Source organism: Mobula hypostoma, chromosome 10 (genome assembly GCF_963921235.1).
Source record: "Mobula hypostoma chromosome 10, sMobHyp1.1, whole genome shotgun sequence".
In the NCBI taxonomy this organism is placed as follows: Eukaryota; Metazoa; Chordata; class Chondrichthyes; order Myliobatiformes; family Myliobatidae; genus Mobula; species Mobula hypostoma.
In genome coordinates, this window is record NC_086106.1 from 3,171,529 (window position 1) to 3,192,500 (window position 20,972).

The following is a 20,972-nucleotide window of genomic DNA, read 5'->3' on the forward strand; positions in this document are numbered from 1 at the left end:
TAGAAAAATTTGCCAAGAACAACCATGGTCACAGAAAGACCATGAACGCCCATGTCATACGACACAGCACATAATGAACAAACCAACTTTGACTATTACGAGGGGTGATTGATAAGTTCGTGGCCTAAGATAGACAGAGTCAATTTTAGAAAACCTGGCACATTTATTTTTTCTACATTTACACACTTAGTCCAGCGGTCGTGGAGCATACGGATCCCTTCTTTGTAGAAGTCGGCGTCTTGGACCTCCAGAAGTGGTCCACAGCAGGGGTGATTGATAAGTTCGTGACCTAAGGTAGAAGGAGATGAGTTATTAACTTCAAACTTTCTGCATTTTCACTCAAAGAGTTGAACTACACGTGCATGTAACGAGAGATGTATAACTCATCTCCTTCTACCTTAGCCCACGAACTCATCAATCATCCCTGCTGTGGCCCACCTGGAGGTCCAAGACGCTCTCGTTACATGCACGTGCAGTTCAGCTCTTTGAGTGATAATGCAGAAAGTTTGAAGTTAATAACTCATCTCCTTCTATCTTAGGCCACAAACTTATCAATCACCTCTGCTGTGGACCACTTCTGGAGGTCCAAGACGCCAACTTCTACAACGAAGGGATCTGTATGCTCCATGACCGCTGGACTAAGTGTGTCAATGTAGGATGGGACTATGTTGAAAAATAATCTGCTAGGCTTTCTAAAATTGACTCCTTCTACCTTAGGCCACAAACATATCAACCACCCCTCGTAAATCTATATAAGTGAACCCAAGCTTTTCCATTGTTTTCTGTTCACCTATTGTCATAGTACGCACACCCAGGGTGTAAATGGGTGGTACAGTGGCACAGAGGTTAGCACAACACTTTAGAGTACCGGCAACCCGGGTTCAATTCCCACCACTGCCTGTAAGGAGTTTGTACATTCTCCGTTTCTGCGTGGGTTTCCTCCGGGTGCTCTGGTTTCCTCCCACAGTCCAAAGACATACCAGTTGTTAAGTTAGTTGGTCATTATAAATTGTCCTGTGATTAGGCTAGGGTTAAGTCAGGGCACTGTTGGGCAGCACGGTTTGAAGGGCCGGAAGGGCCTATTCCACGCTGTATCCCAATTAGTAAATAGAATAGACATCTACAATACATTACAGGCCTTTCGGCCCACAATGTTGTGCTGACCATGTAACCTACTCTAGAAACTGCCTAGAATTTCCCTACCACATAGCCCTCTATTCTTCTAAGCTCCATGTACCTATCTAAGAGTCTCTTAAAAAATCCTATTGTATCCCCCTCCACCACCATCGCCGGCAGTGCATTCCACACACTCACCACTCTCTGTGTGAAAAACCTGCCTCTGACATCCCCCTTGTACCTACTTCCAAGCACCTTAAAACTATGCCCCTCGTGTTAGCCCCTCGTGCCCCCTGGGAAAAAGCCTCTGGCTATCCACACGATCAATGCCACTTATCACTATAAATAAATGAACCAATAAATAAATAAATACAATGAATATTAGCTCATTACACCAGCACCAATGTATTTTACAAACTAGGCAAACAGAAGTTAAGAAACTTAACATAAATTCCACAAATTTCATCAGGCCCGGCTGGGAAAGGAGGAGGGTTGGGTACGGGCCTACCAACCTCATCCCAGGAAAGCTCAGAGCTACAGAGATGCCAACAGAAGCTCCAAAGGCCCCATCCTTGGAGAGGAAAGATCTCTAGACAGGCTACACCTGTCGACAACTAGAAAGACTGGCTCAGAGCAGAATACTCTGGCGAGTTGCTGTCGGCAGCCCATGTCCCAGGGGCTTCAGTATATACCACAAAAATAAACATCAGCTACTCCTTTCAAATATCTGTCGTTGGAGAGGGTACAGAGAAGATTCACTAGAATGATTCCGGGAATGAGAGGGTTAACATATGAGGAATGTTTGTCCGTTCTTGGACTGTATTCCTTGGAGTTTAGAAGAATGAGGGAAGACCTCATAGAAACATTTCGAATGTTGAAAGGCATGGACAGAGTGGATGTGGCAAAGTTGTTTCCCATGATGGGGGAGTCTAGTACGAGAGGGCATGACTTAAGAATTGAAGGGCGCCCATTCAGAACAGAAATGCGAAGAAATTTTTTTAGTCAGAGGGTGGTGAATCTATGGAATTTGTTGCCATGGGCAGCAGTGGAGGTCAAGTCATTGGGTGTATTTAAGGCAGAGATTGATAGGTATCTGAGTAGCCAGGGCATCAAAGGTTATGGTGAGATGGCAGGAGAGTAGGACTAAATGGGAGAATGGATCAGCTCATGATAAAATGGCGGAGCAGACTCGATGGGTCGAATGGTCGACTTCTGCTCCTTTGTCTTATGGTCTTATGGTCTTATGATCACACTGCCCTTAGGAGTTTGCTAAGATTCATGTGACATCTAAAACTTCGACAAATCCCTATAGATGTGTAGTGGAGAGTATACTGACTGGCTGCATCACACCCTGGTGTACAAACACCAATGCCTTTGAATGGAAATTCCTACAAAAAGTACTGAATACGGCCCAGTCCATCACAGGTAAAGCCCTCCCCACCAGAGCGCTGTCACAGGAGAGCAGGGCCCATCATCAGGGACCCCCACCACCGAGGACATGCTCTCTTCTCGCTGGTGCCCTCAGGAAGGTACAGGAGCCTCAGGACTCACACCACCAGGTTCAGGAATAGTTACTACCCCTCAACTACCAGGTTCTTGAACCAAAGGGGATAACTTCACTTGCCCCATCATTGAGATGTTCCCACAGCCAATGGACACGCTTTCAAGAACTCTTGAAATGAACAAATTTCACGACATACGCCAGTGATATTAAATCTCATTCTGACTCTTCATTTCATGTCCTCGATATTTATTGCTTATTTATTTATTATTATTATGTCTCTCTTTTTCTATTTGCTCAATTTGTTATCTTCTGCAATCTGGTTGGGCGGTCTTTCATTGATTCTGTCATGGTTATTACTCTATAAATTTATAGAGTATGTCCTCAAGAAAATGAATCTTGGGGTTGTGTATGGTGACATATTTCTACTTTAATAATAAATTCTCTTTGAACTTTGAATCAAAATTACCCACACAGGAAATGATATAAAAACAGCTTTCGTACAGGAAGTGATGTTCATACAAAGCAGGCAGCATACAAAATTTAACTGCCCTGCCTGGCATCCCAGAGGATGTCAAACTTAATTACAGAAACTAAAAGTCAAATGATCATTTCACTAGGTCTTTGGCAACAGAAGGACACTCTCAGAGACTGGCCTTGAAAACAGTCTTTCTACACAGTCTTTAACCATTCTCTCTTCCGAAATGCCAGCCTTGATGATGTTCCTGTTGGGGATCTGCACTAAATGCTGGGCCGGTTAACCATGAGTGGAGGGTGAGCTGAGTAGTCCTCTTGTGGCAATGATCAGCTAGGTTGAGATCAGTAGGAACTTAGTTCCATTGGCTCTTCTGGGCTGATCAACTGATATGTTGGATCCTTTTATGTACGTCAACATAGAATCTCCTTGTTTCATTAAATATATAACTGAGCACAACCTTGCTGTTGGTAAAGAACTTGACATCATCTAGTTCTGTGTCCAGCTCTTCGGTTGTCATCTCTGCCATCTGAACTGCTAGAACAACAGTACCAAGTTCAGGTCCTGGTATGGTGAGATCTGATTTGGGAGCAAGCTTTGCCTTGGCTGGGATGAATCCAACTTCACTATATCCAGCAGTGTCTGTGACCTTCAGGCTTGCAAAAGCAGCAACTGCTTTAGTTGACACATCACAGAAGATGCAGACCTCTTCCATTTGGGTTGCAGATAGCGGAACTGTTGTGTAGGTTCTTGGAATCTTCAAACCGTTAAGATCATGAAGGGGAGAACACTATTGTTGCCACTCTTGTGTTTCTCTTTAGGGAGTGGGACATCCCATCCACAAGTGACCGAGGTCAACATGAAGCAGCCGTGGATATTGAAACAGGAAATCCAATAGGGTCAGTAGGTTATCAATAGTGGAAAGCACACCACGATGCGTAAAGGGTATTTCGGTGTCAGCGACCTGGAAAGTAGAGGTCTCAATATTGAGGTCCCATCATTACTGACACCTTTGCTCTGTACAGGAGGGAGGTCCTGCCCAAGATCAAGATTCTGTAGACCTTTGGCCACATCTTCAGATGAGAAACATTGCATGAGCTCAGCACCATTGGATGCACCAACATGTCTTGTGCTGCTTTCAGCTGACTGCTTCTTCTGCCTTAGAAAATTACTTAAGACCACCAACAATGTAGAAATGCCTTTCTATTCCAATAGAACTCCTTCTTTGGCTGTCCACCGATTTCGATGCTGACTGTGCTGAGAGTTTAGTCTCTGCAGGCACGTTTATGGGCCACAAGACCAGCATTGGATCGACACTGTCTCCCACATCGGTTGCATTTGTGATTTGACTGGTCTAGCACCGAATGTCTGCGTTCATGACCTGCTTCATATTTCTTCTGCCTTTTCTCCTCGATAGCTGGGATTGACTTCTTGACGATGCAGTGCCAACTTCTTCCGTCCAAAGCATTCAGCCCATCGAGTCTGCTCCATCATTCCATCCTGACTGATTCCACTCAACCCATACACCTGCCTTTTTGCCATATCCTCTGAAGGCCTGAATAAGATAAAACTGAATAAGACCACTGTACCTTTCTTTGTTACTACACAGAACTCCAAATTTCACCACATCAGAATCAGAACTAGGTTTCATATCAGTGGCACATGTCATGAAATTTGTTGTTGTGCGGCCGCAGTACATCGGTTCCTTAAGGTTGTTATAGTCAGTGGTGGTAGACAGGATGAGTTCCCACTATCTATTAAATACTCCCAATGGTGTGCGTCTGAAGTAGCCTCTGACAACCAATCCAGCTCCTGGCCTTCATGTGTGGCTTAGCTACTGAGCCCGGTGGAACTGTTCCTACTGACAGGAGAAGGGGCGAAGATGGGTTACTGGCGCCTTAAAACCAGTCGCTTTGGGCAGGTGGGGCTTGTCAGCCATGGTTGGCAGCTCATCTAGGAGAAGGAATACTCGGATCTCAAGCCTCCGCTGCCTTGCGGCCATATCCACTCATGGGAGTGGCTTTGGGAGAAACGCCGAGGGAAAAATCTGGAGCTTCAGTCCCTAGGGCAGTCCTACATCGAGTTCAATGCCCACTGGCGACTCCTGCGATGCTGACAAACTGTGTCGGTCTCTGCCGTTCCTTTGGGTTCATCAGATGTGTGGAAAGGGGGAGCCTGATACATGGGCAACAGCTTGCTCTCCATATCATACTGCCCACCACTTGTGTAGCTAGACAACCAGGACACAATAACCACAATCAATCCTGGCTGACGGAGGCCTCTGACATTGCAGTACATTGCATTCCATAATAATAACTGTAATTTACAGTAAAGTATATATATAAAGTATAAATTACAGTTATTATTATGGAATGCAATGTACTGCAATGTCAGAGGCCTCCGTCAGCCAGGATTGATTGTGGTTATTGTGTCCTGGTTGTCTAGATATATATTTTAAGTGTGACACATGACCAAATGGTTAGGGCATTGGGCTCACAATCTGAAGGTCGTGGGTTCGAGCCTCGGCCGAGGCAGCGTGTTGTGTCCTTGAGCAAGGCACTTAATCACACACTGCTCCAGTCCACCCAGCTGAAAATGGGTACCAGCAAATGCTGGGGGTTAACCTCGCGATAGACTGGCATCTTATCCGGGGGGAAGTCTTGTACTCTCAGTTGCTTCACACCACTGGAACCAGCATAAGCACCGGCCTGATGGGCCACAAGGCTCGGGGCAGACTTTGAACATATATATATTTTAAAAGCTAAATTAAATAAATAGTGAGAAAAGAGAAAAACAGGTTGTGAGGTGGTGTTTATGGATTCAAAGTCCATTCAAAAATTGGATGACAGAGGGGAAGAAACTGTTTCTGAATTGTTGATAGTCTGCCTTCAGGCCCCTGTACCTCTTTCCGGATGGTAGCGATAAGAGGGCACGTCCTGGGTGATGGGGGTCCTTAATTTTTTGAGGCATTGCTCCTTGAAGATGTCCTGGATGCTGGAGGGGCTAGAGCCCATGATGGAGCTGGCTGAGTTCACAACTTTCTGCAGCTCATTTCGATCCAGTGCAGTGCCCCCTTCCCCCAAGTTACCAGACGGTGATGCAGCCAGTCAGAATGCTCTCCATGGCACATCTGTAGAAACTTGCAAGTGTCTCTGGTGACATACAAAATCTCCTCAAACTCCTAATGAAATATAGTCACTTTTGCTGCTTCCTTGTCACTGCATCGACACGTTGGGCTCAGGACGGCGTGGCATCCGCAAACTTACGGAGCGTCGACCAGCTGTCCCACATCCTCCACCCCAACAGTAATGAGCTTTGGGGCACCTCAGGCACTGAGAAAATGGGTCATCTCCCTAGCTGGGAGAAGCTGATCCCGGACAGATGAATTCGATGAGAATTACTGTATGTGATTGACGTGGAAGCTTTAGAGAGGATGCAGAAGAGATTAACAGCCTGGATTAGAGAGCCTGTCTTGAGTTCAAAGTTCAAAGTTAATTTTTTGTCAACGTACATGTATGTTGCCATATACTGTACACCCCTGAGATTCATTTTCTTGTGGGCATACTTGATAAATTCAGTAACCATAATTGAATCAATGAAAGACTGCAGCAACAGAGTGTACCTTATGAGAATAGGTTGAGTGAACTCGGCCTTTTCTCCTTGGAGCGGTGGAGGGTGAGAGGTGACCTGATAGAGGTGTACAAGATGATGAGAGGCACTGATCGTATAGATAGCCAGAGGCTTTTTCCCAGGGCTGAAATGGCTAAAACAAGGGGGCACAGTTTAAAGGTGTTTGGAAATAGGTACCGAGGGGATGTCAGGGGTAAGTTTTTCACACAGAGAGTGGTGGGTGCGTGGAATGCACTGCCAGTGACGGTGGTAGAGGTGGATACAATAGGGTCTTTTAAGAGACACTGAGATAGATACATGGAGCTTAGAAAAATAGAGGGCTATGCGGTAGGGAAATGTGAGGCACATCTAGAGTAGGTCACATGGTCAGCACAGCATGGTGGGCCGAAGGGCCTGTAATGTGCTGTAGATTTCTATGTTCTATGTTCTAACAGTGTGGACATCCAGTATGCAAAAGACAACAAATTGCATAAATACAAAAAGAAAGGAAAATAGGAATAATAATAATAACAATAATAATATCAAAGAAAGGTGCAGTGGAGCTAATTGAACACAAAACAGATCAGCAGGATACAATACAACCGATCGATGAACATGAAACACATATGTATCAGAGATACCAACAAGCAAAGAAAATATATCATAGTGTGATAGAGGAAAACCTTTCGACAGAATTTACTTCAAGGCTTAAGAAAATCTGAAAAACAGAACTCAACAGTTAAAATATAACAAAAGTAATAGACACTTTCGCTATACCCATTTTAATGTTTTCTTTTGGCATAATATCTTGGTCCAAAACTGGTCTGGAAAATTGACAAAAAAAAAGAACTGAAGTGACAATTTTCACAAAACACTATGTACACTCAAATGTGCTTAGGTTAACACTACTGAGGACAGAAGGGGGAAGAGGAATAACAGACATTAAAAATCTACATAACAGTCAGATACAACCTTCTAACGACCTGTTTTCATCAAAGGAAACAGGAATCAGCATTCCATGCAAGCGTATGCAATTCTGATAAGAAGTACACACCACTAAACTTAAATGAGAGCACCACCCAGAAAACTGAAGACATTATCACTATTGATGAAAAAGTTAACCAACGGAAGAGCATGATCCTCCACGGAAGACATCCCCATGATCTGAGCAGACTAGATGAATGCCTGGCTCAGAGCTGGAGATGTCTTTCCTGAAACAGAACGGTTCCTTGCGGCAATACAGGACCAGGTGGTTAACATTAAAAAAATTATTAAAGATGCATAATATAAGACCAATAAATTCAAGACAATAAATATAGAAAATGCCAAGAGAAACCAGAAAAAATTACAGGATCCTGTAGCAGTTTAACTCAATCTGATTACTTACATAGGCACAATCAAGTGGCAAACATCATTCAGCAAAACCTTACTTTAAAAGACAAACTCATAAAAGAAACTGCACCTTACTATAAATACAATCCTGATCCAGTTTTAGAGTCAGAGTTTTTTTTTAAACCACAAATTATATTATAACAGATCAGTTATAACAGAGAGGACAATCCATAATAACTATGCGGATATAATAATAAAGGATAAACAAGCAAGAACATCTTACTTAATAGATATGTCCATTCCAAACACATATAACTCACAGAAATCAATAAGTGAAAAACACCAGAAATATGCTGAATTAAAAGAGGAAATTGAAAGGCTATGGAACATGAACAGGGTATGCATTGTCCCAATAGTAATATCTACAACTGGTATCATCCCAAAGTCACTACACAATAGCATTAAACAATTAGGGCTACACAGTAATATCTTTGTAAATCTCCAGAAAGCCACAATGCTCAACACCACTAGAATAGTTCAAAAGTTCATTGAGAAATGAGTGTGCTGGCTATGCCCATACCTCAGGCTTTACCAGCTTGCGCTGTGTAAAAAAAAGCAATAAATGTCGAGAAGAGTCCTTGAAAGTGAGTCCACTGGTTGTGGGAACAGTTCAGTGATGGGATAAGTTGAGTGTAGTTATCCCCTTTCGTTCAGGAGCCTGATGGTTGAGGGGTAGTAACTGTTCCTGACTCTGGTGTTGTGAGTCCTGAGGCTCCTGTACCTTCTTCCTGATGCAGCAGCTAGGAGAGAATGTGTCCTGGGTGGAGGGGTTCTTTGATGATGCATGCTGCTTTCCTGCAACAACGCTCCGTGTAGATGTGCTCGATGGTGGGGAGGGCTTTACCTATGATGGACTGGACCGTGTCCACTACTTTCTGTAGGATAGGTTGAGTGAGCTAGGGCTCTTCTTATTGGAGCAAGAGAGGATGAGGGGAGATTTGATGGAGGTGAACAAGATGACAAAAGGCACTGATCGAGTTGACAGCCAGAGACAGTTGATACTCCGGGGCAGAAATGGCTGATACAAGGTACATAACTTTAATGTAATTGGGGGAAAAGGTATGGTGAGTGGGATGTTGGAGTTAATCTCTTTACACAGAGAGTGGTGGATGCAAGGAAAGCACTGCCAGGGGTGGTAATAGAGGCTAATACACTTAGATAGGTACATAGGAGATAGAAAACTTTATTGTTTTATTTATTGAGATACAGTGCGAAACAGGCCCTTCCAGCCGTTTGAGTCGCGTTACCAAGCAACCCTCAAATTAATCGTAGCCTAATCACGGGACAACTTACAATGACCAATGAACCTACCAACCGAGACGTCTTTGGGAGGAAACCGGGACACCCAGAAGAAACCCACTCAGTCATGGGGGGGAGAACATACAAACTCCTTACAGACAGCGGCGGGAATTGAACCCAGGTTGCTAATACTGTAAAGCGTTGTGCTGCCCACTACACTACAGTGCCACCCCTTCCTCCCCCTGTCCTTAATGGAGGGCTACGTGTGAGGGAAGTGTTCGATTGATCTTCAAGTTGGCTATAAAGTCCGCACATCACGGGCTGTACTGTAATGTTCCACGTTCTATGTTCAATAATCATCTTACCTTCACTTCAGCCAGCTTTCCCTCCTTCTGCCAGTCCCACACGGAGAGTATGTGTTCATTTGAGTCATCCACAGCACACAGGTGAGCTCCTCCATTCTTTTAAATGAATCAAATTGTCAGTTACACGAGGCTCAACAAATGTACCGGTAACACATTAACAACACTGGGTTTAACCACAAAAATTCGCTTCCTGAATACTTTTGGGTGAATCATATGGATTTGAGGCTGCTGATCATGAAAACCACTTTGAAATTTCCCTATCACGAGTCATTTTAAAAAAAAAAATCACCTATATTTGTTATTTCAATTCATATTTTAAGTCAGAATATCTGATGCCAAGATTAAGGAGGGCATTCTTGTTGGTCCACAAATCAAACAGGTCATCAATGACAGGCAATGTTTAAAAATTTATTTATTTACGGAATGTGGGCCCTGCCGGCTGAGCTAGCATTTATTGCCCATCCCTAGTTGCCCTTGAGAAGGGGGTGATCTTGGGACTGGAGAAAATCTCATGGCAGGGATTCAGGATATTGTTGAGAATTTTGTTGGCAACTACAGAGCACGAAACTGCGTGCAGCTAGTTGACAACATGCTTCAAGCATACAAAACCATGAAGTGCAACCTGCCACTAAAGATTCATTTCCTACATTCCCATTCCCTGCAAACCTTGGCGCTGTCAGTGACGAGCACGGTGAAAGGTCATGGAGAAACGGTATCAGGGCAACTGGAATCCATCAATGCTGGCTGATTATTGTTGGACACTTAAGTGAGAAGCCTCAGATACTGAGTACAAATGAAAATCATCAACAAAACAATTGAACTATTGTGAAGTGTCAGCACTGTTATGCAAGTAAACGCATTATATTCAATAGAAGTTAATTTCTTGATTCTCCAAATTCCTATGTGATACAAGTAGTCTCAAATTCTATTCGTGTTCAGCTTCAAGCGGTCCACACAGATAAAAAAGATTTCTGAGGAAGCAACTTCCCAAAAAAAATTGTTATCCGGTGTTGACCTCGCCTTTGACATCTGACCTTTCATTCATCAACCATTTATAGTCCATCTCCGAACGCCCTTGCTGCTTTGACCATTTCAATAGAGGCATCGCTGGTTGATGACTGGGCCCTGTTTTTACTGCCTTCTCCATGTTGATTATGTCGCAAAGTATCTCTCAATATTGAAACCACACCTCCACACGACGTGATGAATGACATCAAAAGCACACAAGATGGAGAAGAACAATTACTAGAGGTGGGTAGAGGGAGGAAACTAGTTCTGCCATTTGTACTGTGCCAAACATGTGAGTGATGATAAACCTGATTCTGATCTGGGTCGCTATTGTGGACTGAGAGTGGGAAGGGGGCAGGGAGAGGGGAATCATGGTTGGGAAAAGGGGAAGGGAGAGGGAAGCACCAGAGAGACATTCTGTAATGATCAATAAACCAACTGTTTGGAATCAAGTGACCTTGCCTGGTGTCTCAGGTCTGGGTGTGTCTGTACCCACGACACCTCCTCCTACCCCTGGCACTCCTTCTCTGCCACCTGTCCCACACCCCTCCCGCGGCACTCCACCCTCGCCATTCCCAACATCATTTGCTCCCGCCAGATCTACAAACTTGCTCTCCGTTCCACGTTGTCAAATACAATATAATACAAATATGACAACTACAGAACTGTGCAAAAGCCTTAAGGCATTGTATGAAGGTTGTCCATTATCTACACTGATTTTGTTCATTTACAGTCAATCAAGAGAATCTGGCAGTGTACACTGGGTGAATCCTTCATCGATAACTATTAGGAACTAATACACAGTTTTATATTACTGTAGGGGTTTTAGTAGTGTTCTAATTTGTTCAGTGTGGGCACGTGGCCAAGTGGTTAAGGCATTGGACTAGCGACCTGAAGGTTGTGAGTTCGAGCCCCAGCCGAGGCAGCGTGTTGTGTCCTTGAGCAAGGCACTTAATCACACGTTGCTCTGTGACGACACCGGTGCCAAGCTGTATGGGTCCTAATGCCCTTCCCTTGGACAACATTGGTGTCGTGGAGAGGGGAGACTTGCAGCATGGGCAACTGCCGGTCTTCCATACAACCTTGCCCAGGCCTGCGTCCTGGAGAGTGAAGACTTTCCAGGCACAGATCCATGGTCTCGTAAGACCAACGTATGCCTTTAATTTGTTCAGTATTTCATTTAAATACATAAATTATTACTCAGTTTGTCTTTTTATACTCTTTTAACTATTTCCATGAAACTCTGGCTAAATGGGTCTGCCGCTTAATTGGGATAAAATGTACTAGTCCCAATGTGCCCGAGTTAACTGGAATCAACTGTATTTAAAAGTCATTCCTGTCCAACGGGAAAACAGCAACAGACTTCCTTCCCTTAGAGTGTTAGTGAACAGGATCTTTAAAACAATAACCTTGTAAATTCTAGCTTTCTAATTCCACGTTAGTTAATTAATCAAGATTAAATTCCCCAGCATCGATGGAGGGATTTGAACTTGCAGGAATATTAGGTTTACAAGACCATTAATATAACCTGATACTATAGTGCTCTGCCACCGTACAACTACAGTCGAAACAGCATTACTCCGCGACAATCAATCACAGCTAAGTGACCGGTTTGGAATGAAATGAGATTAACCAGCTGAGTGATCAAATCTCTGCCATTCCCTGATTGATAGCCGTAGGTCGCAAGTAGCCCAGGTTACATTATTGACCGCAAACAACAGGAATTCTGCAGATGCTGGAAATTCAAGCAACACACATAAAAGTTGCTGGTGAACGCAGCAGGCCAAGCAGCATCTCTAGGAAGAGGTACAGTCGACGTTTCAGGCCGAGACCCTTCGTCAGGACAGTATCAGGCTATAGTATCAGGTTACATTATTGACCAATGGTTTGTCTTCATTTTTCATGCACATCGTTAAGATTAGACACCGCTGAAGAATGTTTCCCCACTTACACACCTGCTGCTCTAGTTCTGAGTGGAGTGTATCTAGGCCGAAGGTTGCAAGAGATTAATAAAGGGGTCTTGAAGGGTATTTCTTTGTGTGAGGAGGAATCTTCTCTTAGACTGAGTTACAACTAGACCTCAGAACTGGAGAAAGAGTCAAAGTCAGAGACAGAGAGAAGCAGAGAGATAGAGAGACAGAGAGAGAGACAGTAAACAGGCTCTCAGTCTAACTCATCCATTCTGATCAAGGTGACCCATCTTCTTGCATTTGGCCCATATTATTCTAAACCACAAGGACTCCACAGATGCCAACAATGAAAGCGATATTCTAATAAAATCCAAAATGGACTTACAGATTTGGAGAAGGATACACAAGAAATGCCTCGATCGAAGAATCCTGATCCAATCACGTGCAGTGTGTTAAGGCTTACAGAGTCCCAGACACGGACGTGAGGTGGAAGTTGCTGAGAGAAGGGAGAAAAGAAACATTCTTTAAATCTGATGATACTTTACATGGGGTAGGGTGCCCTCAATGTTCAAAGCAAATTTTACTACCAAAGTACATATACATCACCATACGACCCTGAGATTTATTTTCTTGCGGGCATACTCAGCAAATCTATAGAATAATAACCATAGCAGAATCAATGAAAGATCACCCAACTTGGGCGTTCAACTAGAGTGCAGAAGACAAAAATCTGTCCAAATACAAAAAGAAAGAAATAATAAATAAATAAACAAACAAACAAACAAGCAAGTAAGCAATAAATATCGAGAGCATGAGATGAAGGGTCCTTGAAAGTGAGCCCATGGGTTGTGGGAACAGTTCAGTGATGGGGTGAGTGAAGTTGAGTGAAGTTATCCCCTCTGGTTCAAGAGCCTGATGGGTGAGGGGGGTCCCAAGGCGCCTGTACCTTCTTCCTGATGGCAGCAGTGAGAAGACAGCACGTCCTGGGTGGAGGGGGTCCTGGATGATGGACGCTGCCTTCCTGTGACAACGCTCCATGTAGATGTGCTCAAGCTCAGCGGCTGAGAGGGCTTTACCTGTGACGCACTGAGCCGTACCTGCTACTATTCATAGAACTTTCCATCGAAAGGCATTTGTGTTTCCAGACCAGGCTGTGATGCAGTCAGTTAATATACGCTTCACTACACATCTATAGAAGTTTGTCAACATTGTAGAAGTCACAAGCTCCTGAGGAAGTAGAGGTGCTGCTGTGTTTGTTTGTAATTGCATTTAAATGGTGGGCCCAGGACAGGTCCTCTGAAATAATAACACTGAGGGATTTAAAGTTGCTGATTCTCTCCATCTCTGATCCCCCAATGAAGCAGATAGACCTCTGGTTTCCTTCTCCTGAAGTCAATAGTCAGCTCCTTGGCCTTGCTGACATCGAGTGACAGGCTGTTGTTTTGTGCTCATTGTTCGTGTCATGGACGGAGGTCTTTTCACTACGGACATTAGCTGCTAAGCCGTTTTCCCTCTAGTTTGAATGCACATTGTTAAGATGAAAAATGCTTCCCCCTCATACGCCCTCCTGGCTATGTTTGAGTGAAGTGTGTCCAGGCTGAAGGTTGGGAGAGATAAAATGGGGTCTTGAAGGGTATTTCTTTGTGCGCGTGGAATCTTCTCATAGGCTGGGTCACAGCTAATGCTAGTACTACCTTCTCCGAAGCCCGAATACGCATACAAGGTAACCATGGATCATTCAGGTATCAATGGCAGATATTTGTCCACTATTTCCAATGCAGAGTCCCTCTGGGGAGTACAATAAGAGGATGCTCTTCGACCAGCCAAACTACATCAACGACAGCTCTTCCCCCAGTTTCTGGGCACCATCACAGTTGGAAGGAGCAGGACCACAAGAGGTTAATGGAGACTGTAAATGAACATGGGGAATTTCTCTATGAAGTAAGGTGAGCATGGAGTGTAAACACAGTCACACAGCATGGAAACAGACCCTTCGGCCCATCTAGGCCATGCTAACCATCAAGATCCCATTTAATTAGAGTCATAGGGCACTGTAGCACACAAACAGGCCCTTCGGCCCATCTAGTCCATGCTGAACTGTTATTCTGCCTAGTCTTATCGACCTGCACCTGGACCATAGCCCATCCACGTACCTATCCAAACTTATCTTAAATGTTGCAATCAAACCCCCATCTACCAGTTGTGCTGGCAGCTCGCTCCACACTCAAACCAATCTCTGAGCGAAGAAGTTCCCTTTAAATATTTCACCTTTCGCCCTTAACCTATGAACCCTAGTTCTCATCTCACCCAACCTCTAAAGTCCTAACCTATTCAACCTTTCCCTTTAACACAGGTCCTCAAGTCCTGGCAACATCCCTGGGAAGATTGATGTTTCTCCTCCACATTGGAGGGCAGGATTGAACTTGAACTGCTCACAGAGCTTCTCGAGGAAGTTACAAGGGAAGAGGATGAAGGCAGGGCAGTGGATATTGTCTACATGGACTCTGGTAAGGCATTTGACAAGATCCCACATGGGAGGTTGGTCAAGAAAGTTCAGTCGCTCGGCATTCAAGATGAGGTAGCAAATTGGATTAGACATTGGCTTTGCAGGAGAAGTGGTGGTAGAGGGTTGCCTCTCTGACTGGAGGCCTGTGACTGGTGGTGTGCCACAGGGATCGGTGCTGGGTCCATTGTAGTTTGCAATCTGTATCAATGATCTGGATGATAATGTGGTTAACTGGATCAGCAAATTTGCAGATGACAGTGAGGAAGATTGGGGGTGTAGTGGACAGTGAGGAAGACTATCAGAGCTTGCAGCAGGATCTGGACCAGATGGAAAAATGGGCTGAAATACGGTAGATGGAATTTAATGCAGACAAGTGCGAGGTCATAGTCATAGTGATACTTTATTGATCCCGGGGGAAATTGGTTTTCGTTACAGTTGCACCATAAATAATTAAATAGTAATAAAACCATAAATAATTAAATAGTAATATGTAAATTATGCCAGGAAATAAGTCCAGGACCAGCCTATTGGCTCAGGGTGTCTGACCCTCCAAGGGAGGAGTTGTAAAGTTTGATGGCCACAGGCAGGAATGACTTCCTATGACGCTTTGTGTAGCATCTCGGTGGAATGAGTCTCTGGCTGAATGTACTCCTGTGCCCACCCAGTACATTATGTAGTGGATGGGAGACATTGTCCAAGATGGCATGCAACTTGGACAGCATCCTCTTTTCAGACACCACCGTCAGAGAGTCCAGTTCCATCCCCACAACATCACTGGCCTTATGAATGAGTTTGTTGATTCTGTTGGTGTCTGCTACCCTCAGCCTGCTGCCCCAGCACACAACAGCAAACATGATAGCACTGGCCACCACAGACTCATAGAACATCCTCAGCATTGTTCGGCAAATGTTAAAGGGCCTCAGTCTCCTCAGGAAATAGAGACGGCTCTGACCCTTCTTGTAGAGGTGCTGCACTTTGGATGGACCAACCAGGGTAGGTCTCACACAGTGAACAGTAAGGCACTGAGGTGTGTGGTAGAACAAAGGGATGTGGGAATATAGGCACATAATTCATTGAAAGTGGCATCACAGGTAGATAGGGTCATAAGGAGAGCTCTTGGCACATTGGCCTTCTGTGACGACAAACCAAGTTATCAGAAGATTGATTCTGATGAGAGAGATAAGGGAGACAATGGAGAAACATTCAAAATGCTAATACGAGAGAAGAGCAAGATTAAAGAGAAAGAAACACATTTCAGAATATTGACAGACTGGTTACTTTGAACCTGAACTGTTTGAAGTTTGATGGACAGGCGATACCCCAGCAGGGGGATAAAAAGAACAGCTTCACTAAGGCACGACACACCACGAGATCATGAGATAACGAGACCCTGGAAGAGTGGTGTGCCCCCACAAGGTGGTGGAAGTTTGGAGGTCTGGTCGTGGGAACCGACCATAGACGCACAGGGTGAAAGGGTACGATCGGCAGGAACCTGGTGTGTGTGTCCGCCCTTGCCTGGGTGTCGGGTTCACCGCGGAAGAACGGTCGTATTCGGAATGGAAGGGTCACAGTCGGTGACCACAGAAGACATTAAAAGGGTTCGCCCGAAAGCTAACTGCGAAGAACATCAAAGGTCTGTCTGAATCAGATTTGCATATTCTCTCTCTCTCTCCAACGGCACAACAGCGATTACTGCGAACTGTACTAAGCTGAACTGAACTCTGCGTCACTTGTGACTGATCATTTTACCCCTAGACTGCGATAGAGCTTGGTTGATTCCTATTACCCTAGTTCTGTGTACACGTGTGTATTATCATTGCTAACCTGTTGCATTTACATCCTTACGATTAGAGTACTGTGTTACTTATTTCTTTAATAAAACTTTATTAATTTCTGTTAAACCAGACTCCAACTAAGTAGTCCATTTCTGCTGGTTTGGCAACCCAGTTACGGGGTACGTAACACTTCATAAATCAAAATACTGAGTACAGGAGATGGGATGTTATGTTGTTGTATGAGATGTTGGTGAGGCCTAATTTGGAGTATTGTGTGTAGTTTTGGTCACCTACCTACAGGAAAGATGTAAATAAGGTTGAAAGAATACAGAGAAAATTTACAAGGATGTTGCCGGGTGTGGAGCACCTGAGTTATAAGGAAAGGTTTGAATAGGTTAGGAGTTTATTCCTCGGAATGTAGAAGATTGAGGAGAGATTTAATTGAGACACACAATTATGAAGGGCGTAGACAGGGTAAATACAAGCAGGCTTTTTCCGCTGAGGTTAGGTGGAACTACAAGTGGAGGTCATGGGTTAAGGGTGAAAGGTGAAAAGCTTAATGGGAACATGAGGGGAAACTTCTTCACCCAGAGCTTGGTGAGAATGTGGAACGAGCTGCCAGCACAAATGGTGCATGCAAGCTCGATTTCAACGTTTGGATAAGTACATAGATGGGAGGGGTATGGCGGGCTATGGTCTGGGAGCAGATCGATGGGAGTAGGCAGTTTAAATGGTTCAGCGTGGACTAGAAGTGGGACGTGTGAGGCAGGAGCTTCGCCTGCAATACTACAGTGCTGCCTCTAGTCTTACACACACTAAATTAGAAGCTGGAGCTTGTATTAAGAGAATATATGGAGGGGGGGGAGATCAATTATTCTTGTTTTGAGAATCACTGAGAAGGAGAAATTTGGTCCACTTTGAACCCACCAACCCTGGCACACAAAGTCTCAGTGCTTGCTCTTTCTACAAGAACCCTACAACCGACTGCAGAACACATCTTTGCCTTCAGGCGCTGAGTGGATGAAGATTAGAATACAAACTCACCTTCTGCATTTGACTAATTAAGGCAGAATTTGAATGCACATCGTACCTTTCCATCTTTAGAGGTTCCCGTCACCTGCCCTGTTGCCATGGTGACTCTGTCCGGGTGAACGGCAAGGCTGAGAAACAGATCAGGAAGAGGTAGATGAGTCATCACGCTGGCTTCGTGTCCCACTTCAAAAATAACACCACGATCCACGAATCTGCTCGAAAACCATTGCAGTTAAAGATACACTTTGGCCTGCCCGAGATTTGCTGGTCCTTCAGTGTGAGATGTCTACAGTGAATGGGAGGAGGACATTGCAGCCAGCTAAGAGGGGCTCGAATGATCTTGGTGGAGGGCACTCACAGTTTTCATTTGACACATTATCTTCCTCTTAGCTGGTGTGCTGTTAAAATCTCCTGCTGTTAAAAGCCAGGAGGAACAGCAGGGGTGGCTTTGTAAAGCTGGAACAAGGAACATCTTTCGCTTGCACAGAGGCAAATGAAATTCCTTGGTCCATCTTTACAAGGGTCCCAAAGTTTTCCGAAGTTCCTCACCTCGCTGTGTTGCCCAAACTTCAAGACTTTGGTCCAGGCAACAGGCAGCTGAAGTGGGAATAGGATCAGCATACTGTGTCGGTGTGTCTAGAGGCTGAAGTGATGGAGAGTGTGGGAATAGCAGAGAGACCTGGAGGGCGTGAGAAAGGAGCAAGACCCATTGTACAAGGACCTGGTCTGTGAACTACCTGCAGCTTCTTATAACTCCGGAGTTCAAAGTTCAAAGTAAAATTTATTATCAGGGTACATATATGTCATCATATACCACCCTGAGATACATTTTCTTGCGGGCATACTCAGCAAAACTATAGAATAGTAACTTCAACAGGATCAATGAAAGATCAACCAGAGTGCAGAAGGCAACAAACTGTGCAAATGTAAATATAAATAAATAGCAATAAATAACAAAAACATGCGATAAAGAGTCCTTAAAGTGAGATCATTTGTTGTGGGAAACATTTCACTGATGGGTTGAGTGAAGTTAACTGCTTTTATTCAAGAGCCTGATGGTTGAGGGGTAGAAACCGTTCCTGAACCTGGTGATGTTAGTCCAGAGTCTCCTGTACCTTCTACCTGATGGCAGCAACAAGTAGAGATCATGGCCTGGGTGGTGGGGATCTCTGATGATGGATGCTGTTTCCCTCTGCAATAGTAATGTCCAGGAATTTACATTCCGGGGGCTGTGGTGCTCCAGAGACTCCAGAATAGTATTAAGACAAAGAATGCAGGTAGCTAATTTTTATTTTACAGGAGTGATCTTTTCTTTCCATTTTTTTCCGGAAGCATGCCTGTCATTCAGTGATCGATCTTCCTTTCTGAGTGTGAATTATCTTGTTGATGGTCAGAATGTCCTGCCCAGCTGCCACTATGAATTATTTGTTGTGGCCGTTTCCAATGGAAGCCTCTCAAGGTCCAATCCTATGTCCTCGTTGTGAGGGGTGGAAATGGGCAAGGCCGGTCAAGAGAGATCTGGTGAAGCTGAATATGCCAATGGATTACAGAAACTTTAATGAACTCCAACTATACCATTGGTTTTGGACAATGGAGACGGGAGGTCATCAATGGCTTATTCTCCACAGGGAGCTGAGGACCTAAGACAAAGAAGAAGTTTCCAGTGCATGAGACTTGAGTGAAAGATTACAGCCAAATGTCTACGTTTTTTTTTTAAACAAGGATGTTGCCGGGACCTGACCACCTGAGTTATGGGGAAAGGTTGGGTAGGTTTGGACTTTATGTCCTGGAGCGTAGGAGAATGAGGTATGCACAGTTACGAGGAGTATACATAGGGTAAATACGAGCAGGCTTTTTCCACTGGTGTTGGGTGAGACGAGAACTACAGGTCATAGGTTAAGGGTGAAACATGAAATGTTTAAGGGGAACCAGAGGGGCAACTTCTTCACTCAGAGGGTAGTGAGAGTGTGGAATGAGCTGCCAGTGGATGTGGGTTCAATTACAACTTTTAAGACAAGTTTGGATCAGTACATGGATGGGAGGGGTTTGGAGAGCTATGGTACAGGTTAGGGCTGATGGGACTAGCCAGGGTAACAGTTTGTCATGGACTAGATGGGCTGAAGGGCTTGCTCGGTTCTGTAGTGCTCTATGACTCTAACAGGAATCAAGAGGTAGTGGAGGATATTAGATTGGGAATACAGTCCTGACACTATCGGCGATGGGCTCCCCCTCTCGAAGCTTGCCGAGCGGCCTAGCAATTCCAATATCTCCAGGAGCGGCCCGGAAGATGTGTGCCTTCAGGGTGCAGCCTTGTGGTCCACCAATTCCTCACTGCTGTCGCCGACTGAAGAATCGCAGGAGATCAGAACACTGAGACAGCGGAGTGTCTCGAGCAATCTCTCTCTCTCTCTCCATGGTGAGAGAGAATTTGCTGCTGATTCTCGAGTCGGGGAACTCGAAATAAAAGCAACACTGTGGAATATAACACCGAAACTGCCAGCTGTTGGTCTCTCTCACGGTGGCAGGAGTGATGCCTCTCTCTCCCTTGTTAGTGAGGGACAGAGAGAGAGCCCGCAGGATGCCGAACTGTTAGATGAACAGTGGTTTTTGCTGGGCTCTAGATCACGGCCTCTTTGGGGGCTTTGCTACTGTTTACAGAGCGAGTGGTAAGGGGGGGGCCTGATACTTTTGCTCAGGCAGGTGGGAGAGGGGAAGAGGGGTACGATCGATGCTTTGCTGTGCTTGTGTGTGGGAGGGGTGATGGGACCGCTTTGGGCTTCTAACTTTTTCCTGTCGTTCATTCCTTGGAGTTTTTTTTTTCTGTTTCGAGGACGTCTGTGAAGAGTAAGAATTTCAGGATGTACACTACATACATTCTCTGATATTAATTGGAAACATTACCTGATACCTTGTCGCAAATGAGGAGGGGGGTGTTCCTATACAAAGCCCTCACATAGTGAGGACTCTGTCTGTACAGCTGATCAGTATGATAGTGAAAGGAACTAGAACGAGACCCCAGTTCCAGAGAGCGAGAGGCTACTCAC

The 20,972-nt window shown here is 44.7% G+C and overlaps 1 protein-coding gene across 5 annotated transcripts in view; it reads right to left on the reverse strand.

Annotated features, from left to right (window-relative positions):
- Positions 1 to 20,972, reverse strand: part of eml2 (EMAP like 2) — a 172,890-nt gene that overhangs the window by 36,660 nt on the left and 115,258 nt on the right. For all 5 annotated transcript variants that reach the window (XM_063059895.1, XM_063059894.1, XM_063059897.1 and 2 more), the window contains 3 exons: positions 17,987 to 18,056; positions 13,001 to 13,111; positions 9,698 to 9,793 (listed from right to left, as the gene is read on the reverse strand). In XM_063059895.1, the coding sequence (XP_062915965.1) occupies positions 9,698 to 9,793; positions 13,001 to 13,111; positions 17,987 to 18,056 (277 nt within the window). The remainder of the gene's footprint in view (positions 1 to 9,697; positions 9,794 to 13,000; positions 13,112 to 17,986; positions 18,057 to 20,972) is intronic.